The following is a 23,056-nucleotide window of genomic DNA, read 5'->3' as shown; positions in this document are numbered from 1 at the left end:
TGTTTAATACGTCACGGTCGATAACTGCTGCCACTTTACGATGATATTTGCTTAATATACGAAGTTTACGATATATATATATATATATATATGTACAAAATAAGACCAGTCCTTCCTAGGAATATAATATAAGAATATCCTGAATTTGAATAAAATTAAAAGTCTAGAAAAAAAGGTATTCTTTTTTAAAAAGCAAATTTTTTTATTATAAAATATCTTTGAAATAGTTTCACGGAATTAAACATTTTTTTACACAATTATAGTTTGCACCAAAATAAAAAGTACAAAGGGCAATTTTATGTCAATAAAAAAATGTTAACATTAAAAAATTAATAAAATTTTTTCTTATTATTAACATAAAATTGCCTTTTGTTCATTTCCTTATCGTCCCTCTTCATTTTTGTGCTTACTTCGATTGTGTAGAGAATTTTGAAATTCCATAGCCAATTTAAAGTTATTTTCTAATAAAGAAAGTAGGCGATTTGACTTTAGGATCCCCTTAATGTACAATGAAAAGCACAGGCAAAAGAAACAGAAAATAAGAAATAGTTTGATATGTTGCATAAGAAGAACATATAAAGCGTTTCTTATTCAGCATATTGAATTTTTCCTTATTTCCTGTTCTCCATTCCCAGTTCCGCTTCCGAAATGGCTGCCTTTGGAACAAAGTCCTATTAGCTGTTCAGAAATGTGCGGCTCCCCAACATCTTATCCTTTATCTTCTATTCACTAGCTCTTCTTCTCTTCCATCTTTTTCATCCTTTTCTCTTCCTTCCTCTCCTGGGCTGACAAAACATGGCGGACCAAATCAAAACTGACTGCCTTAGGGCCATCACACACGAAATGACATAAGCTGCATAAGCATAAGATCGTTGAACCAATTAGTTCTCAGCATAAAATCGCCATATTGATATACATAAGATGCTTATTGGCCTAGAGCTCTTATGCTTGTATGCTTATGTAGCTTATGACATTTCGTGTGTGATGGCCCTTACAGTCGGATGCTAGGGACTCTACCGGAGACAGAAGGCAGGGCGCGCGATAAAGGCGTGCGGCCGCTCCTCTTTTAAAATAACGCCGGGAAACGTTTTAACGTCGCCCGGTGAATCGTCGTGTGATTTATTTCCGTGCGTGCGTGTGTGTGTGTTATATAATTAAAGAGCTGCCGAGCGCACCAGTGAGAATTATCCGCCCCGTCTTCATCCCCTGTTATCGGCATTAATCTTTCACACGCGGCGATGTATCTTCGCCGTCGATAAGCTACGTTCGATTAGACCTAAGCAATTTATGTATGGCGATTCCCGATAACGTTCCCCCTCTCCCCTTCTTCTCCTTCCTCGTCCCTCGGGAGAACGGGAATTGAATTTCAAGGAGGTCCGCGTGCTGAAAGAGCGAAAGGGCGATATCACAATACACGAGCGCGATATATAAACCGTTCTGGCCTCGCCTTTCGGATCTAACGAAAGGACCGCTGCCGGCTACAATAATAATTCCATCGAACTATCCCCCTCTCTGTCTCTCTTTCGCCCTTTCTCCGAAATAAACCGCTATCTCCTGGTTGCATCGCGTTTCGAAAATAAACGTCGCGCACCTTGCCGAGAGATATTCTCTCCCGCGGGGAATCGATAATTAAATTTGTCGCAACTGGTCCGTCCGCGCTCCCGGTTCGATGGTAATATTATTTCGCTTATTTGCATACGTAAATCCCCCAAAACAAAGAATATTTCGCGGGCGCACGTACCTCCCGGGCGTGGGCGTCTGTACGTGCCCGAGGTCTTCGTGGGAAGTGTGCGCGTGAATGGAAAAATAAACGCGGAGGGACTGTCCATTTTCTGATTTTCTCGCGAATCCCTGCGTCCCCCTCGTCCTCATTATGCAAACGGGAGCGCGAAAGGGACGGCGGACCTGTAATTTTGCTCAGAAATCGAGAAACGTCGCGTGGGAGGGTCGATCACCGTTTCCCCCCTCCCCTCCCCTTTCCCAAAAGTCCTCCGTGTTTTTATTGCACTTTGCTCCTCGTAAAAAACGAATTACGGTTTATTAGTGTTCACGAACCTCCCACGTTCCCCGAGTCCCGCGAATCGGGACCCCGTACGAGCGATTCACGCAGACGCACCTCGGGCTTTTATTTTCTATTTTTTCGACGACCTGTAAAAATATCCGCTGGAGGTGCTTCAGCCGACGCTCGTCATCACGTCGAATGCGACAGCGGCGCGGCTCCGCTGTCGGACCAGATGACGAGCGCGTGACGACTCTCGGGGCATCCCCGGCCCCGCGGAGGAACTCGTGGAAACCGGGCCGCCGCGCCGTCCGATCGTTCCGCGCCGATCGATTTTTGCGTCATGCGTCAGTCCGTGAAATTTTGATATTTACCGCGCGGATCGATCAACCCTCTCGCGTGCAAAGCTTCGCGTGGAAGGAGGAGGGGGAGGGGGGACGGATAACACGCGGGGGTGGATAGCACGTGCATGTTCTCGCAATGTGGAGCACCGATTAAGCGCGACGGAAGAGCGGCGGAGGGGGGGGGAGGGGAGTGAAAATCTCCGGCGCGGAGACGTACCGGTTTCCGTTCCGCTGCGCGGGGAAGAGAGAACCACCCTCCGCTGCGGCGCGGCGGGAGGGGGACGAATACAGGAAAGAGCGGAATTTTCACCGGGAGTTAAAGAGGCGGGGGCGGTGACCGAGCTCCTCCGCATCGTCGGTACACCGCTATTTGGAAATAATTCAAACCGTTAGCGATGCACACCGTGGGGGGAGAGGGGGATGAGGCGAGGAGGGACAAGGGGGTTTATTTCGACCACTGCACGCCCAACGGGGATGGGCGAAACACATCGCGCGCGTACACAATAACGCGCGCGCACGGCGAAATGGATGGGTCCCGTCATGGGTTTCGGGGGGGGGGGATAATTTAAGGGGGGCGTATTTCCTACGTCCGCGGGAATAACCGGGATATATACTGCGGCGAGAAGTGTGTTAGGGGAGCGAATATACCACGTACGTCATAATAAAGTTTCGAAATACGTAGGCGTCCGGGATATTTACCGTCGACAGTGCACCATCACTCGCCTTGATGTAACGTGGATCTCTCCCTTTCTCTCTCTCTCTCTTTCTCTCTTCTAGGTAGAAAGAGAAAGAGGGGGAAGAATCCTCAGTTGTATCTAAAGAATAAAATCGCTTCGCGACCAATAGTCCTCTGCACGATGAAGACGGGGCCCAGCGGCTGCTGTGAAACGGCTGCGGCGGGTTCAGCGACGGTCTCCGTCGTATTCTTTTTTTTTTTATACGCGCCGACACACGGTGACGTGATAAATTTCGCCGGATGATTTACGCGGTTTACTTCTCGCGGGGCTCACCCCGCGCCACTCGTTCCGCCTCGTTCCTCGTGTACCGTGTAGCTCTTCCTTTGATTTGGAGTTGTCTCATGAATTATTTTTCCCACGTCGTTGTTAGCCCATAAATCACACGCGCGGTGCGCGTCGGGCACGAGGGAATGTTTCACGTCGGGAGCACGAGAGCGACAATTTGGACGGCCGTATTATTCCCAATGTATCGCGATATGTCGCGTCGCGCGGTTCCGCCACGTCTATGATTCGCGGACTCTCGGGTCTCGGTTTTTCGCGGCTGCGGCAAATCCGTATTCGGAATCTCGTCGGAATGTCGTCCGACCAAAAAAAAAAAGCCAGCGGCAACTTGGCGCGCTCCGGAATTTTTGGGTGAAACGGTCGCCGGTGGATGGGGTCATCCATGGTAGGGGGAGGAGGGATTGCTCTTTGGGGTGGGCGTCGCACTGGGTCGATACAGGGTGGCTGCGTTCGCCGTCGAAGACACCGCCACGGGGGTGAACGGGTACCTTGTCTAACCTTCGGCCTCACTTTCGGGGAGGGAAGGGGGGCTACGGAGGTCGCGCGACTCCTCCTCGGCGAATTAACTTGTCCTTTTTAAGCGTTCCCGCTTATTCATTGTTTGCCGAAGGGGAACGTCAATCGAAGACACGTTACGGAGGCAATTCGTCACGTTTATTAATTACCTTTTTCCTATGAGTATATAGGGACACTACGAGCTCCTCTTAAAAGGAGTAAAATGTCACGACGGCGGAATCGTTACTCAATTTGTGAAATTGAAGAGCAAATTAAATATAAATTAAATTGGAGGAGTATTTCGGTTGTTAATAATATCGTAAGAGTTACTCGAAAGGAGAAGGAGGAGGGCGCACGAATTTCAAACGACATTCTATTGATATTCGATATTTGAGTACGCTTATAATTGTTTACGTCTACCTTACAACTAAATGCAGACATTCGTCGCGCCTCTCAATTACATTTCTTTATATATACACCATTATGTATGCACCTGATTAATAATGCGGTGGACTGTACTACCATAATTGTCGTTAAAAATACGCACGAAATTGCGAGACGTGTTTTATGACGTGAATAAATGAACAGTCGGCTCAAATCCCGCAGATGGATCCACCAGACTGATAAAAGGGAGCGAATGACGATCGGGGGATTGTAGTATATGCACGGAATTCCGGGAATGGACATAAAGCGCGACTCTCGCACGTTATGTATACGTTACGCGCACGTAACGTGATTCGATTGTGCCTCGCATATTGCATAATGTGACGCGCGCCGGTAGGGCTGTACGTCGGTGCAATAATTATTGTTGGAAATTTATTAGGGTGTAAATGGAGCCCCGCGCTAGGCGACCTCGGGCACACAGGCTGCTTATATCGGTGCGCGTGCGAAATTGGCGGTCATGCAAATTGCTCGCGTGTACTTTGCTGCCCGTAGTTAACGACTCTTCCGGCCGGCTGAGCCTCTAACGAAGCCGTTTTACTCGCACGCGCGCACGTTCCCCAACACGCCGCGCTGATGAAGAAGCGATTGCATCACGTACATACGGCGGAAGAGACATTCGGCCGGAAATAGATCGATAAATCACAGATCCAGCGTCGCCGTAGCGCCGTCTCGCCCCCGCTCTAATTGCCGCCCGTTGCGAGGGCCCCGTACGTTAACTCGTAATTATCCTAACAATCGCGGAACGTAAATGAGATGCATTTACATGCTTTGGAATTGCATATCGGGGACAGTGCATATAACACCGATTACGTCTGTAACACGGTCCGGCCGCCAATCACTTCTGATCGTCGGACAACCAAAAGGGATTAAGGTAAGTGAAAGGATTAATTATCACCGCTAGAAGAAGGATCGATATATCTGCTTGAGAATTTGCATTTGATAGCCGCTTCCGACGTACGTGATCTGGCGATTAAATTCGTAAGCTCGAAGCTTATTTAAATTCTCGCGTCACGTTTTTCCAAATGCGAGATAAAATCAAATGTAGTATATGAAATGTCGACACAAAATACCTTCCATTTCGCCGGAAGCTGATCAAAAAGCGCGACATGTAAGATACTGATTGAGTCAAATAAGGCCAATTTAACTTATTCTTTAAAAACTAAAATTACACAAGGATATATTTTGAAATAAACTAGCAAAATAAAATCTTTGTGTTAATAACTCGTAAAAATGTTTTATATAAAATATTTGTAAACAAAAAAAAAAATTTATATTGTAACATCAAACCTTGTGCTTTCGAATATAATATTTTGAATGTAAACATTATTTCCCAAAATAAGTTTTAAAAAATTATTAATCATAAAAACAAAATTTTTTACGATAACTCTACTGTTAAACATTTACACCCTGTTAAACACAATTATCTCTTGTTTAATTTTTAATTAATCTTTTAATTTTTAAAAAGTTTTAACAATTTGGATATAATGTTGGCTTCTCAAAAGTTAACCGCATTTGAAACTATTATCCTCTGATATAAGCTTCATGCATATATAACAAGCAAATAATATTATATAAATGATCTAGTTAATGAAAAGTTAAATTGTTTCTAAAAAGATACACTTATTTTAAAAAACGATATGCATATGTTATAATATTATTCAACTTCTTAGCTTTAAAAAATATTATATCTGTGTGTACATATGTACGTGTGGGTATGTTATTTTTTATATGTAGTTAGGATGTTGAGTAATATTATAATATATTCTGTAATAAATCATAAATTAATGTATACTTAATAAACTTTGTAACGAATTTTCATAGAAACAACTCATATACCAAGTTTGTCGCGAGTTTACACTAAACGATGATAAGGCATCTTTAAGTAGTAAATTTAAAAATGAGTTTTAATTATTTAGGGTCGGTTGTTTCAACTTCTTGGTAAATTTACTTATTAGGTACACAGGAATAAAATTACTCTCAAATTGAAACTTATGTATATTCAAATTAACGATCCTTATTTCATATATAAGCAACAATATATAATCTTGTTTGAAAAATTTAAAAATCTTGAATTTCAAGATATCATAGTCATATTTCAATACCATAAGTACTATTTAAAAAATATGATATAATTGTTTTGATAATCTAATTCTAAGAAAATTATAATCTTTGATTTAAACATGTAGTATTTTCTATGCAATATTTTTCTTTTCCATTCAAGAAAATTATTCTTAAATAACAAGAATATTATTTTCTTGGTTAAACTATATAAAATTTTGAAATAAACCTTTTTGATTTAACGTGATATAATCTCATTTCAAAAGATTTCAGTTTTGAAACTGGAGATATTGTCAAAACAAGAATATTCTTTTTTTCTGTGTAAATATATGTTTGTCTTTATTTATTTAAAAAAAGAAACGAAGATAGACACATGCTTACCTGGTATATAAGTTTACCAAAAAGTTGGAACAACCGACCTTTAGTTCTGAACTTACTCGGTTCAGGTGCAAATAAGCAAATTAGTCGAGCGAGGCATTAACGCGTGGTGGCCAGTTTGAAAGCAGGAACTCGCGAAATTCGAATCACACGGCTCTCTCATGGAGCGTTTGAAAAAGAGAAACCGCTGCTGTTTGTCCCTCGCTTCGAAACATCGAGAATCCAGGCGCAACCTGGTCAAACGGAGAACTGACCAAGAACTGTACGCCGGCTGCGTAATTCTCGTTAAGTCCCGAGCTTAACCACGACGGAGACAAAGATGGCTGGTCGAGTTCTAGCGGCGGCAATTTACCTCGCAATTAACGTGGCTATCGCTAAAGTAAATCACCAAAGTAGTGAACGCTCTCCCGCGAGAAGGCGAATGCAGGAAAACGTAGACGGCGACGTCGACAGCAGCGACTCGGTCTCGCGGATGCGAAAACTCTCGGCTAGATCGGATTTTTTTCCTTCGGAGATGGTTAAATGTATTTTTCAGCGACGGACTAATCCGATTCTCGCAGCGGACTTTCATGCACTTTCGTAATTGCTTCACTTGTTACAGAAATATTCAATAAGCGCGACCTCATCCCGCCCTCTCTCCTCCCCTTTCCCGACTTTGGTGTACGCTTTTTCGCAGGGCAGGGGAAATTCCGGCAGGAACGGGAACGACAACAAAAATGGAGGATAATAATAAAAATAAAATGTAAAATTCAAAACAAGCGCATAAATCCAAGCGACGCATCGCGCATGCAGATATTCAGGTTAGATGTGTGTTGCAATTCCGACGCTGCCATTCCAGACGCGCTTTTAGCGCGGAGAGATTCCATTTTCCGCTCGGAACATCCTCCCCATCGCCGTCTTACGCCCGTATCCCGTGCACCTCTGTCTCGGCCCCGCAAATAGAATCATATATATCCCACCAAGGGATCACGAGAGTCACGTTTCCCCGCGATTTATTTCGTCGGCAAATCGACCAGCTCTTACCGCAATTTTCGCGCGGATACTCGAGGGTACGCGTGACTTGCCAAAGCACCACCGAGATTTTCTTTCGATTTCGTCAGCCCGTCACGACGAGGAAGGGAAAACCCTGTTGCGCCGGAATTTTGCATTTCCCCTCGCCTCCTACAAAAGAGAGGATTACTGAGGGATCGATGAATCTTAAAGTGAGGCTCGCCCTTCTCAGGATCTTGAAGAGTGCTTCATTAAGTAAAGTGCAAAGGGGTTAAATATTAAATATTAAAGTTACGTCATGGACTACGTAAAGCTGACGGGATATATCGCGTTTAACTGCCTTGAAAGGGAATAAATAAAACGTTACTCTTTATGCGCGGCCGTACAATGCAAACGTATATAGATTTAATTGTGATTCGCTATTTCAAGAAACGAATGTGCATTGTTACTTCCCGAGAGAAGATCAGAATAGCACCACCGTGGAAATATTATGTGTGAATATTTATAACCGCCCGCGAAATAATACCCATCGAGCATCGAGCTCCCGCGTCTTCAGTCCCTTTTCTCGTTAGCGCGCTTACCATTTTCTGCGCGGGGTGGATGGTTGGAGATACGACTTTAATTTCGCGAAGCGCAGCGAAAGAGCGGTTCATTCCCGCGAGATGTATCTTATACCTTCTTCTTGAATCTTAATAAAGCAACGACGGTAAGCCGTCAAAGATACATTAGACAAATAAGAGCGGCGCGTATTAAATAATAATTTTTTAAAAGGGGGAGAGAATCTTCGGGAGCTAAAAATTAATTCGCCGTGAAACGACGATCGTTTCGCACGGCGAGTTTGTCGCGGCGCGAAAGTGTCGTTTTCACGTGCGCTGCATCAATTACGGCGAGCGTTATTTCGCTTTATCAACGTGTGGCTTCCTCCGCCGGGTAAATCGGTGCAGGACCCGCGACGGCTGAGGTTGAAGGATCGTCCTGCCGAGGAAACGGACCGGCCACTCGCGCCGGGCGAGACGACGACAGGCGGCAATTATTCACCGTGTGCGATCGCGATGGCTGTAAACAGTTTGACGAATCGCGCTTTACGCTCTGCCGCGCGTATCTCTACGGGAATGTATGTTATTGTCGTCGACACTCTGTTGTTGATCGCGGCTCCATTTTCGCGGCAAGAGAGAGAGAGGGCGAGAGAGAGAGAGAGAGAAGATCATCGACGTTTTTATTCCAGGGGCTGCTGCGGCGCGGAGGACAACTGACGTGCTCCACTTTCGTTTACGCTTTGTTCGTTACCATTCGACGTACGCCGCATCGAACACTTTTGTTATTACTTCAGGAGGAGGAGGAGGAGGAGGAGGAGGTAGAAGTGGAGGGAGATAATACTGTGTTTTCTAGAGGATGATGCACACTCACGATGTGCGACTTTCGTAGTTAGATCACAAAGACGGGATTAAATCAAATTGCCGCAGCGTCCCGGCGATAGTCAGCGAAAAACTGTCACGAGTTTCGAACGTGGTCTTCAAGAGAGGAAAGCACGTAGCGCACTTCAAATTATTATTACTGGGAGGTAATTAGAACGTCGCTGAAAACTTATTATCGCGGTGTCACTTGATTGATTATAAAAAAGATTGTAAAAAAGAGAGGATTAAAATTTTAAAAAATGTTACAAGGGAATATGCCACTCCACGAGCCGTTCTAAAAAGCTCTCTTAAATATTTTATGATATTCTTTTTCAAATGTAATTTTCATTTATTTCAAAATTTAATTTTTCTATTATTATATTACACGGAGGGAGAATAATTTTACCGCGGTAACTAAAAATTTAGCTAGGTACAGATCACAAAATATATTTATGTTTTAATTATCAAAATAATTACACCAGACCTTACAAATTTTACATTAATTTTAGTACAAAAAAAGAAAATATTTTTAATGTATTTTAGAGCGTTAAATTTAAATCTACCGCCAGAAAAAAGTATAAAATTTTCAAGATATATATTTATGTTTAAAATTTTGTCAACAATAAAAGAAGTTTTATTATTGTAAATTATGATAATTTTAAAATATTAAATGATAAAATACCAAGAGAAAGAAAGAAGTGCATATTAAAACTGCAATGCATATTTTTAAGTAATAAATGCAGTTATAAGTATCCTTTTTAATATTTGTTTACTATTTATTTAGTAATATTATCTAATAGCAATAATTTGCATAATGAATATTTAAAACAATTATAAATACATAGCCGGCATAATAAATTACTGAAAATTATAGTTAAATTTTAAATAATGTTAATTATAATATTAAATATTTACAATACATACAGTATATGTTTATCATATAGATAATATATATTTATAATAATTTTAATCACCTTTTTACTTTCAGTATAGCGTAACACTGTCAAAAAGATTATGTAATCTAAATTATTGCTGCTTAGTGGGAAATATATTGGAAAGAAGGACTATGTAATAAAACTGATTAAATTTGCCTATTAGCATTATTCTTCCACATAAAATATACAAATTAAACGCTTAATATCATTTTTATATTTCCAAAATCAAACCTGATAAAAATATTTCAATGCTTAATGATAAAAATTATTCTTGAAACAGTTTTCATAAATCTTTCTCTCTTGAGAGCAAAACCTTGTAAACCAGTGTTATGTAGAACGCTTAAACTAATGATAATATTGCTGCAAAATGTTTTGACATTTTAGCAATCAACTTAAATATTCAATATAAATACTTTAACATTCCAACACAATTATTTTCAGATCTGTATTTCAGCAAAATCGTTCTTTCCGTGTATATATCTCTTATTACATATATCGTGCAATATATAGCAATTATGTAACAAGTTTGACGATAATGTAAACAACCCCACCGATGCAGCATCGCTGCATCGGTGGAGATAAACGTGGAAGTCGAAATAAACCGTTTTGTCATCGAACCAACGAATCAGCGATATCACGCAAACCTTTTCTTTTATTCATGTATCTACCCCGCGAATCCGCGTCGATTTAAATCCATCGCGTCGAATTCATCGTGCAGACTCAGAGAACGCGGTCAAAATGCGAAAATCCGCTACCGACGAAATACATAGTCCGCGAGCGTCGGTATCTTCTCCGTCCCTTAAGTTCCGTTCAATCGAAAAAATGTTGTTCCGCAAACCGCACATCGCTTTTCCCGCAACTCCACAAATTACGATGTTTTTAAGTGATTGATCTCATCACGATAAAACACGACGACGAAAAACTTTCGCTTCAAAATTCTACACGTATATCACTTTATGCGATTCATATCTTCCCCTGCACGCTTCATATCTCATTTTGATTCCGTCTTCGGAATAAATGTATTAATGGACCGTAGCACGATCGTTTCATTAATCTATCTCAAGTCTTTGGCACATTCTATTTAATAGCACAACGATAATTGATCTTATCATTATATCGTTAGAAAAAAAAAAATTTATTAAATTTTACATTTACTTTATGCTTATTTTTCACGTATACAACGCATTATTTCAATTTTACAATAAAAATGTAATTCTATATACACAAAAAAGTAATTTTCTCAAATTAAAAATTTTCTTATTATAATATTTTTTTGTAAAGTAGATACCAAGAAGATTTTTTTGCTTCGCCGAAAGTTCTTCTAAAATAGATTAGTAGTAAGATATTCTTAATTTTTATAAAGATATGTAAATAAGATAATATTTTATAAGTTTAACTAAAGGAATAACTTTATACAAATATAAGAAACCAATGTGTGTTATTTTTAAATATTATATTTTAATAAAATATACAGTTTTCATTAAAAAGATTAAAGTAAACTAATAAAAATTATAAGCACTCATATTATTATTTTAAAACGTGCATGTTGTCTATGTTGATTAGGCTAAGTCTTCAACCTATTGTTTATTGTGCCACGTTATTCACTATTTGAATATCACAAAATTTAAGATTTTAAGTACTAGACACTACACTGATCATGCTAAATTATATAATTGTTGCAAGCACCTGAAACGTGATTCGCATACAATGTCATTGTTCAAAAGTTTGTCAGGAAGGATATATTCTTAGCTTTCAGAGAATATTTTTGAAAAGAGAATACATTTCTATTCATTAGGAATGTTTTAAGAGGACTTGCAAAGTATATACTCTATAGAAAATAGAAATAGATAAACGAGCTTACAAAGTATATAATCCCTTTATTAAAAAAATACAATTCTACCAGCGTTACGTATTCTAGTAGAGCATTTTTACTTCTCCTTACTTTCTGAATTTGATTGATCAAAAACAATAGTAAAAAGAATTCCAAACCCGAAACGAGAGACGCGAGCGAGCAGAGCAAAGTGATATTTATAGTTCATGATAAAGTTGGAAACGGGAACGAACGGCGGTGGCGACAACGACGGGCAATAAAAGACTATGATAAATAATAATAAAAACGCGAGCTTTTCTCCCTCGAATACGAATATTCGCCCGGGTTAATTTCATAATGGAACTTTACGAGGCGCGCCGGGACCGAAGTTTCCCCCGTAAAGCGTCAAGGGTGCTAACAATATTTGTAAGACGAGACTTATGGTCAAATGGAAGTGAAGAGGTAAGGGTATCTCTCGATGTGGACGGCAGGGGATGAAGTGGCAGAAACGGATCTGCGAAAGAGACGACGCGCGGAGAGACGAGCGCGAGAAATCGAGGGAAACGATAGCGCACTCGTGCGTGCAGCCGAGACGGAAAAATCGCCAGCGAGGGAGATGGAGGAAGAAGGAGAGCGAGCGGAGGGGAAGCATTTGGAAAAATCGGGAAAGGGGAGAGAGAGAGAGAGAGAGAGAGAGACAAGGGTGAAAACGACGCAGAACGCGATCGACCGAGACGGCGAGAGAGCGTAGGGACGAGAGAGGGAGCGAGAGAGGGTGAGAATGCGCGAGGAGGATCGAAGGAGACGGCGGCGGCGGCGGCGGCGACGGAATCGGAGGAACCGCGCTGCGTGGAGGAGAGAACGGGAGGGTGGACAGTCGAGCATCCTCCTCGAAGTTCGAGAAGCCGCGCCTGCGCCAACGTGAACTCTCCCCCCTCCCCTCCTCCAGCACACGTCCACGTAATGCCATCGCCGAGCCAGTCTGACGCCAGGCGCCGCGACGCTATGACGTCACTGATCCGCGCTTCGCCGACGAACACACCTCGCCTAACGGTTGAGAATTCATGAATGAAATCCTATTTACTATCAAGTATCCGGATAGAGTACGCGCCTGTACGTGGCGGAGGTTCGCACGAGCGCGCGCTACCCCGGGGTTCGTGAGGTCCGTTGGTGAACGACCGTTGGGGACCAACTGGTCCGCGAACTGGGGCTGGGGGTTCGCCAGTTTCCCAAGCGCGGATTCTGCCTATGTTAAATGCCGTGTCAAGTTAAATGCGTGTGGCGGGGGCAATTTCGCGCAATCCCGCGACGCGATCGCAACGCGATGCAATCGCGCGGCGAATCGATACGGTTCGAATAGCCGGGATGCCGATTCGCGTCGTCGGGAGGAGAGGAGAGAGCGTATCGCTAGCTAATTATCGGAACGCGATATCCCGGGCAGTGTGTATCCCCGATCGGACCTGTCCAGCGGCTTAATCTCCGCCAGTGATGGTCCCTGTTGATAGCGAGCACGTTTCGCGAATGACGCGCAAGATTCCCGCCCACTCAGCTGGTCTCTTCCCCCTCCCCCCCCCCCTGCCCGCGCTGTCTTCATTCAGTGCGCCCGATGGTGCTTCTCCATCGGCGGCCTATCGACGTTTTTGTGCGAAATTTACGCGTGCAGCACATGACGATAATACCCTTTATCGCTGCACTATCGGCTGTCACGATCGAAAGCTACGGCGGAGACACGGCGCTTTAGTGCACCTTGGAGAACACGGGAGCTCACCCGTCGATATCCGGTTCTGTTTTATGAATGGGCTACGCTATTGCGCCAGGAGAGAGCCTCTCGATAATCAGGCTTTCGTGGCCTTTCAACACAAACGTTCTCCGGAGAATTCGTGAAACGGGAAATTGCTACCATATTTCCTCATTCGGTTCCGCTCTCTCGCTTTGCGCGCTCTTCCAATTTTTCCCCTCCCCATCACCGATCAGCTTGATTACGTTAAAACGTTACGATGTGACGATAATAGAAATTTCGCGTCCGATCTTCAAAGATCCAGGCTCAAGTTTATATCAGATTTTTAATTGATTATTATCTTTCGGCTTTCCGAAATGGCAAAACCAAGTACATCTTTGCCAAGACCAGTCATCATGCATGAACATGCATGAGCATACGTCAAACAAAGACGACAATCTTTAGTCATGAAGGATCAATTTGGAACAAAGAGAGGAAGAGAGAAAGAGAGAGAGAAAGGCACTGATCATATTCTATACAAAATAATTGTTAAAACTGCTCACTAGACAGTTTGTCTACGCACAATATATCCGTGTGCAATTTTTAATTCAAGGATAATTCTTGTGCACAATTTTTCCACGTACACAATTTTTTGTGTACAATACATTTGTGTAGAATATTCTGATCGTGTACAAGTATTTTGTGTAGATTACGATCAGTGCTAAGAGAAATGATCATTTCTTTGCAGGAAATGTACATCCAGATGTAATATGAGGTCAGGAGTGCAGCACGACCTCGACCAGAAGTTAATTGTTCGGCAAGGACCCCCCCCTCTCTCTCTCTTCCTCTTCCTCTCGTCCCGTCCTTCGATATGCCCGAATCTCGCTTGAAGGCCGCTTGCATGAAGGTTGATATCGCGCGTCTCACTCTCTCTCTCTTTCCCTCTCTCTCTCTCTCTCATGCAGATCGACTTCCGCAATTTCAGTCGCGCGACACGGCATGAACAACGCATGAATCAAAATCTCCGCGGTATCGGGGGCGCTTAACCGAACTTCGCGGGGAACGCGACCACGACGTGACGTGAATTCGCATTAGCCGACTGATCCGTACTCGGTTTCATGGATTCTCCCTGCGAGAGTGAGATCTCGCTCAATTCCTCGCTCGCCTCGTCTTTTCGCCGTGCCGCATTACAGAAATATGCGGAGATCTTCATATTAAAAGAGGAAAAGGTAGGGAGGAGGAGCCAACTTTGCCGCAACTTCATCCCGGGAACCCGCTCTCTCGCGCGAGGACCGCGCGTCCTATTCGCCCATTGTTATTCCGTTCTCAAGTTTTTACAAAGTTCCGGGGAACACGGTGAACGACGGGTTCTCGTTCCGAATCAGCTCACGGCGTGTCGAACCGTATTTTCCATCCTCGTTCGATCTCCGCAAATCGGAGCTTTTTCCCTCAGCCGGGAATTTTCGCTGCCTTCAATCGTGACTCAATTAATCCGCCTGGGCGCTGCGAGGAGATTTGAGGCAGATATAAAAGGTACGGGAAAGGGCGCGATTCATTATTCATTGACACTAATGACGTCTCGATAAATACGCTGGGTATAACCGAGTCCACGTTTCCTTCTGTCGTATAATCAATTCGCTCATCTCTAGTATGATTACTTCAACGTTTCTTTAACAATTCATTGTCTTCCCTGATTGTTATTTACTGCATCTTGAAAGAGATAATCTACCGACAATAAATTAATTTCCTTTTGCCATTTTGCAAATATTCAGGAAAGTCGAATTAATTTTTTTTCTGCAATAAGTAAATTGAACTAGACGGACATTTAATTATGACATAAGTAGAAAAGGATGAGTTTTCTTTTAAAATCAAAAGATCTAATAATATTTTCTGTCTAAATTTATATCTTCGCCGACAATTTTATTGATTTTATAACGCAGTTCTGATAATCAATTTTTTGTAATAAAAATTTCTGTAATAAAAAAATCCGTAATAATAAACGGATGGAAAAAAGCGTGGGGGAAAAAGAGAACTACAGCATAGTTATTGCTTCGGAGTAACAAACGCTCTGGTATACATTCTTTCATGGCATCCGGAAAACGATAGGATTAAAGACGGTCGTAGCGGAACAAGCAAATCGCGACAGCGAGAGCTAAGGAAATACATTTAGTGGAAATTCCGTTTAATCCCGGGATAAGGCCGGGGGTATCGTAACGCCGTTGGCCTTTAAAGCCCTTCACATAATGGCCCAGAAGGGATTGGCTAGCGCAAGTTCTGGGAGTGGTTTGTATTGGTCGTCTGGTCTCGCGACCTTTGAAACTTTAATGCGCTCGACATCCGAGGCAACATTGTATCTTTTGCATGTGACATTTATTTTGCATTACACTCGAACGTCTCGACATCTGTCTCGAAAGAGAGAGAGATAAAAATACGCTCGTTCGACGAATCCGTTTGGCCTTCAATTAGGAACGAGTTTCTAATGTAACGCAAAGTTTGCCAGCCTCTTCTCCTCGGGCTCGTCTTAATTTTCCGATACGATCTCTGCGAATTGAAGCGCTCGTTGGCGCCCCTTCAAAACTTCGCCGAAGAGACCGAGCGATGCGATTAATGATCCCGCGCAGCTTATCGCGGCGGAAAATTGTCCCCCTCCCCCACCCCCCGTTCGTCTCACGATGCTCGCCTTCAATTCGCGGTTGAAACGCGGTTGAGCCTCTAATTTCTGGCACTAATTTCCGCGCTGACGCCGCAAAGTGGTTTGCGCATCGGGTTGCGAAAGAAAAATGGGAAACTGCGAATCCGCGGCTTTCAAGCTCAACGGGGAAAAACCTCCTCGCGTGAATTCCTCATTAAAATTCTCTCTTGTCTTCTTCGCAGAGAGAACAATATCGTCGAAAGGAAAATCTACGTGGGAGGTATATCAACGAATCGACACGGTTAGCAAGACAACGTCGCGAGTGCCACCGAATCTTGCGTCGTAATTAAATCGATTGGGGACGCTTCCGCTCTCCCTCCTTCCCTGCCCCCTTCTCTCTCTCTCCGCCTGCACACCTCGAGCAAATTAAATCAAACTGTATCGCTCGCGTTTCGGCACCTGCCTCGATCGCAGATTAATTCGTCGCGGGAAGCAAGGCTTCCGCCTGCGGATTGAGATTCACCGGCGAGCTCGCCGAGTGGCGACGTAGTGTACTGGAGGCTCGGGTCAACGAGGGAGGAAGCGTCGCGGTCGCACGCGGCCGAGTGGAACTTAGCGAGTGGAATTCGACAAGGGATATCTCCCCGTGGCTACAAAGGAGAACTTCCCCGGGCGGGGTTTCTAAGAGGGACGTGAGAAATCCCGCGCCTCGAGAAACTTATCGTCCAGCAAATCCCACCTGTCTTCTCTGGGAGACCAGCGCGGAAACGTCGTACGTCACACGTCGGTTGAACTCCCGGGCGCAACGCTCCTCGGTGGTCTGTCGTCTGTAATTTAGCGAGATCAAGAGATGCGAGGCGGACGGTGAAAATCCGCAACGAAAGAGAGAGAGAGAGAGAGAGAGAAGGAAAGAGACTAGACAGAAGCGAAGTACTCTTTTAGGATCCTCTCGGCGAGGGGTAGATCGGTGCGAAACACTCGCGCGCGTTCAGCTCCAGGTTACGAGGATGGGTAAGAAGAACAGCAAGCTCAAGCAGGCTACCATCGATCGCCTCACCACCGACACGTACTGTAAGTAGCAATAACCTTCTTAGCTGTTGTGAACGCTATAACGCCGTTGCTCGTTCGTCGCGTCGTGCAAGTGCGTGCGAAACCGCGCGATGCCGATTTCAAGATCAGAGACCGGACGAGGGTCGAGTAGAGGAGACGACGCGCATATTGACAAAGCACGCGAGTGTGGTTTACTAGACGCGCCACTTGTAATCGGCAACGCCGCGCCGCCGGTGTGAAATCGCGTCAGCGGATTAGATGTTACATCACACCCTGGATGGCGCGTTGTCCTCGATTATCGCAGCCATCCCGTAAATTCCGGAGCCGCACGATATTTCCGTGGTCCGCCGGTCGTAAACGCCGAGTTAAATCGTCCGGCGCGGCCCTTTTTGAAAAAGTGGGTCTTCCGAGTCGCGGATTCTTCCGGGCGAGCTGGCGCGAGGCTCGCGGATGCTCGAAAGGCGGGCTCCTACGATCCTTCCGACTGACCTGTCGCAATTATTTTCGGCGATCCAGCGACCGCAGCCTCCGCTATGACTCATCCCTCTCTCTCATTCTTTTCTCTCTCTCTCTCTCTTTCTCTTTCTCTCCTAATCCGTTTATTGCTTTCTCTCCGCATTCCCTCTGTCTACACGCTAAACGTGCATCGATCGCACGGTCGTTCAATACGCGCCGCAACGACGACGTACCCTCCTTCATTCGATAAAACGCGTTTAATCCATTCCGCAAAGTTTGCCTGTCGGAAGCGACGGTACACCGCGCTTCCACGCCACCACGTGGCTTTGTTTCCGTTGAACGAGAGCGCGATTCGATAGCGAGCGCGACGCGACGTCTACAACCGCGGACTACTATTTAATCTTTCAGCAAAAAGTTGTGTAACACTGGCGACTGCATTTACCAGCTCGTAAGTCTAATATTTATGCATCAAGCGGTTTTACACTGGGTCTGAATAGTCTAGGGAACAATCGTAAGCGCGGACGGTAAAAAATCCCGTTGTGTAAAAATCCCGGTGGCGGGCGAACGGCGAACGCGGACATTTCCCTCCCCCCACCAGACGTTATATAATACACGTATGATTTTCACACGTGAAAATTATCGCATCGTTAACGAACGGCCGCGTACTTCCATGGTCACCGGACGCGCAAAAATTGGACAGCGCGGCGGGCTGAGTTACTCGGGTGAAAATGCAAAGGACAGGTAAATGCTTTTAGACCGGACATTTCCAAGTGATTACTCTGGCACTAATGATAGCCTTCACCGTGAAACCCTTATTAGGATTTTCGCCCTTACCCGTCGGATCTCGTGCGCGGAGCAGAGATTCAATTAATAAACATCACGCGCAAATCGTTTGACAAGCGTTTTCGTTAAGGCGGCAACGACAGGTCTGAGACTTCGAGTCAACATTTTTCTATGCCAGTGTCCTTTGTAAACGCGGACCTCTTTGGATATCGATCGTAACGTGATTAATGATAAAGGGACATCGTCCTTTATATCGTGTTGTTCGGTCGTTTGCTCGCGTCATACAGAAAATAATTACTATAATAGATGAGAATGATATGAACCCTGTAAGATTATCTTTTTTTTCAAAATATTATAATCATCACGTTGTCGCCAGTAATGAATAATAAAAAAATTATCGTTTTTAGATTATTCATTACGGGCGACAATATAAGTTTTAACTACATTTTTACTCTCTTTCTTTATTGTAGAATCCATAGAATTTGCATTACTTCTTAAAATTTTCGTTATCGATACGTATAATACTTAAAATTTAATAGATGTTTACGTTTCTAGAGAAATCTGGAACATGCATTAAACGAAAACAACATTTCCGTTTTGCACTCTGTTAACAGTTTCTATAATTAGACGAAACTGTGTCATGTTGTTTAATCGTTTACTCAAATTGTACAGGGAGCAATTATTGTAATAGACCGGAATATTATCATTGTTACAAAGGTACATTCGTATTTCATAACATTTGCATTACATTTCTTCGTTTTTTCTTTTGCTCATAATATTAAAGTTTAACGGATGTGTACTTGTCCTACGGAAATCTCGAACATACACTAAATAAGAACAATATTCCTTAATATCCTTTCACACTTCCTTAATAGTTTCTAGTTTCATATAGTTCATATAATAGAAAATGATTATTATACCCAAAAAAGTTTTTTGCTGATATTTCTTGATATTACAACCAAAATGTATTGCTAATTTTTGTATCAGCTAGAATTTTGGCTGTCACGTATAGAATTTGAAAATTCTGCTTCTATCAGTTGGATTGATTAGGTGCGATACATACACATATCACAGTATTTGCTAATTATTTATCTATTTCAGCTAAATTTTACACGCATACAATTTTTGTTAAAATTGCAAGATTATTTCTTTGAGTGTATGACAGAAACATGCCAATTTTATAAAATTGTATTTGTATTTTATGGAATTCGCATCACCTTTTAGTTCCTGTTTTCGCTTGCAATTTTTAAAATTTAATAGAGTACAGTGTAGTTACAAAATTATAGTACATTTTCTACAGAAGTGTGACACATATATACACTAAACATTCCTGTTTTGCGTCCTGCTTACAGTTTGCAGTTTGACAAAACTGTGCCATGTCCTTCAGTCGCTTGCTCACATTTTGTACAGAAAATAATTACTCTAATAGATGAAAGTATCACTTTCGTAAGTTTAACCCTTACCTTTTAGAATTAATTTCTTAGATTTCATTTTAGTACGACTTACGATATTCAAAATTTAACAGATATGCATTTTTCTTTTAAGAAACTGGAGCACACGCTAAACGAAAATGACATTTGTCTTGCACTCCGCTGACAGTTTCTAGTTAAACAAAACTGTGTCAAATATAGACAGAAGTGTATATGTAAGATCTCCGTCAGTCCGGTTATCGTAACTTATCTGTCTTTGCACCTCAACCGCCTATTTGTTACTTCGACCAGCTGGATGACCCAGTATAATAAAAAGTTGCGTGCGTCGGGGGATACCGCGAAGTACACCGGCGGCAAGACCAACTTTATTAAACAAGTGGCTCCGCGTGGGCTTGCGTCCGCATTAATAATGCTTACCAACGTGCATTCTATCACCGCATCACATTTAATATTATACGCCATTGTCGACGTCATCGCGCTTTGATCTCGAGAATGAAGTAAATCGTGCCAGAGGCTTGAATGCAAAGTGCGCACGTGGCGACGCTTACGTGGACGTTTACCCCGTTTCCGAACGGGGTATTATCGATGCGAAATATTACTTTGCTTGAACGCGCGGCCGCATAAATATTTATCGACACGCAAGGAAATTGACCAGGCTTCAATCAGTTGCGCGCGCGTGTTTGCCCTGCAATTAATATACAAACATGATAAAGAGACCTGGAATAACGTCATCACGCCTTGATAATGCAGGATACGAGTTTATTAATCCCAAAGCGCGACTGCTTGCCGAAATTGACCGAGAGCTGAAAGCGTTTTGTGGCATTTATTGTGATGTGACGTTGAGTCGCGTCGACAAAAAAAAAAGTGTAATCTCGTCCGACAATATTCTCCGGTTTCCCGCTTTTCTTTCAAGCACAGAGGGCGGCTCATCGTACTGTAAAATTCGCACATCGCGCTCGTTTACCGTCCCGTTTCCGCTATGTCCCATGTATAGGAATAATCCAGGTGCAACTTTACGCGCCTAACGAACATCAAAGCCTTGCTTTGAATTACCTTTTCCACAACGATATTCTATTCGCTTGTTTGTAGTGTAAAAAAATTATTTTGACTACCGTCGATTTGAACAGTTTGTTTAAAGAGGTTGTAATCAAACAATTTTTTAACATTGCTATTTATACGGTATGTAATTAAATTCGTTAGATATTCATGCGACAATAATTTTCATCCAATTCATAAATTTAAAATAAAAATATTTTTATTATATATTTTTTCAAAAATATTTATGGCATGTAATGTTTGTAAATCAAATAATTGTTGACAAATTATTAATATTAATTTTAGAGTGCTACTCAGGTTTCTTTATTATTACTCTAACTGAAAATTTATCTTACGCAATTAAAAATTATTTAACATTTTTTGTATACTATATATTTATGCAATGATAGATACAATGTTTGTGGCAGAATGAACTAACATTAATGTAAAATGAATAAAATTTAATTTTTAAGTCAGCTGTAAAATTGGATATATTATTTTAAAAAAGATATTAAAAAATTGAAGTAAAAGATGTAAGTAATCCCAGCTCTTTTTATTAATAAATACTTAATTAATAATCTCGTCTACTTTTTTTAGTAGAATAAATAGATATAATTATTCTATAAACATAATATTAAATGACGTATAATAATTATAAATTGATTTATTCTATTCAAATTATATTGACTTTTCTCTGTTACAGTCGAAAAAATTATTGCATTAATTTATTCAAAATTATTAAAATAATTCTTTTGTAAGAGTATTTTTCTATTTATGTTAAGTAGTTTAATAGTAGTTTACTAATTTTTAAAACGATCTCATTCTCCCCCCTAAATCAAATATAATTTGTAAAAAATTTTGAATAGAAAAAAATTACATTGTGGATAAATATTTACTCAGGCAAGATTAAAATCATAGGTCATTTATGAAGAACGTAATACAAACTTGATATTTACGAGCGCAGATATAAAGAGGAAAACAGATAGAATCACAAGCCCTTAGCGCTGCTATTTAGCGTTGCTGCACAATTAATAGGAAATACTTGAGTTAACCTCTGAATGAAAATTCATCCACAGTAGCACTTAAGAGTTAAATATCAGGATGAAAACAAGCTAATTTTATTACTGCTTATATAGGATGTAAAATATCTCTTCTTGGCTTTGTAAACTGAAGCTGTTAGATATTATCAGAATATATAAAGTCAGAATAATATTGATTATATAGTCTTGACAAATAAAAATTAATTTTCTGCTAATTTAATATCGTACAAAATAATTGCCACTAATGTCTTTATATCATTAGAATAAATTACAAGACTGGGCTGGGAAGAATCTTGATGGATAGTTTTAGTCTTCAGATGGCAGGTCCGAACTCTCATCTAGAGCACCGCGGATGGAAGGCCCTTTGTCGAAGATACGCACGCCTCGATGATCAGCCGCGAGGTTGAAAATCTTCCGCTGTCGCGTCTATTATTCCACCCGAACGGACAGACCTTTCGATGATTCGCTCCTTCGATAACTTCCGATTCGTGCACGACTCGTTGTCGGGAGGCGCAACTGCCGAGAGTATCTTCAAGGATCGCTCGAGAAAACCCTACCCCGGAAATTTACCGTTGATCGCGTTTTAAAAACCCACGCCGTCGGGATCTTTAAATTATTTTGCGCAAAGGGAAAATTTCTCGAAAGTCGCTAGACACTAAACCACGCTCTTGAACTTTAATTGCAATCGTTGAGAGTAGACTTCTACGGAAACGAATTTAAACTGCGCATCGCTTTTAGCGTGCTTAACGCGGCGGAAAATACCTGTCTTATCCGAAAACCAATTTGGAGGTCCGCAATTTCTGAACAAGTCGATCGATAGGAGAAAGGGATTTTCGTGAATAATATCTCCATAAAATTTTCCATGAACGCATGAGTGGCCTCATAGATAGATCGGGCCATAAAAAAGCAGAATGACAGCGCTGACCCTACGCGAAATTTACGGCAATGTTGGCGTTGTCTATTTTACCGATAGAAACACCATTTTGTTGTACAATTTCTATTGATCGCATTAATAGAATTATAGTTATTTTTATATAATTAAAATAC

General features: G+C 42.1%; 1 protein-coding gene across 1 annotated transcript in view; it reads left to right on the top strand.

The window, feature by feature from the left end:
- The first annotated feature begins 12,829 nt into the window (after positions 1 to 12,829).
- The window catches only part of LOC105828415 (frequenin-1), a 55,676-nt gene continuing 45,449 nt past the window's right edge, over positions 12,830 to 23,056 (top strand). The window contains exons 1-2 of the mRNA XM_028192109.2: positions 12,830 to 13,028; positions 16,458 to 17,286. Of these exons, the coding sequence (XP_028047910.1) occupies positions 17,223 to 17,286 (64 nt within the window). The 5' untranslated portion in view covers positions 12,830 to 13,028; positions 16,458 to 17,222. The remainder of the gene's footprint in view (positions 13,029 to 16,457; positions 17,287 to 23,056) is intronic.

Source organism: Monomorium pharaonis, chromosome 1, assembly GCF_013373865.1.
Source record: "Monomorium pharaonis isolate MP-MQ-018 chromosome 1, ASM1337386v2, whole genome shotgun sequence".
NCBI classification, from domain to species: Eukaryota; Metazoa; Arthropoda; class Insecta; order Hymenoptera; family Formicidae; genus Monomorium; species Monomorium pharaonis.
This window is presented reverse-complemented; position numbering and strand designations above follow the sequence as displayed.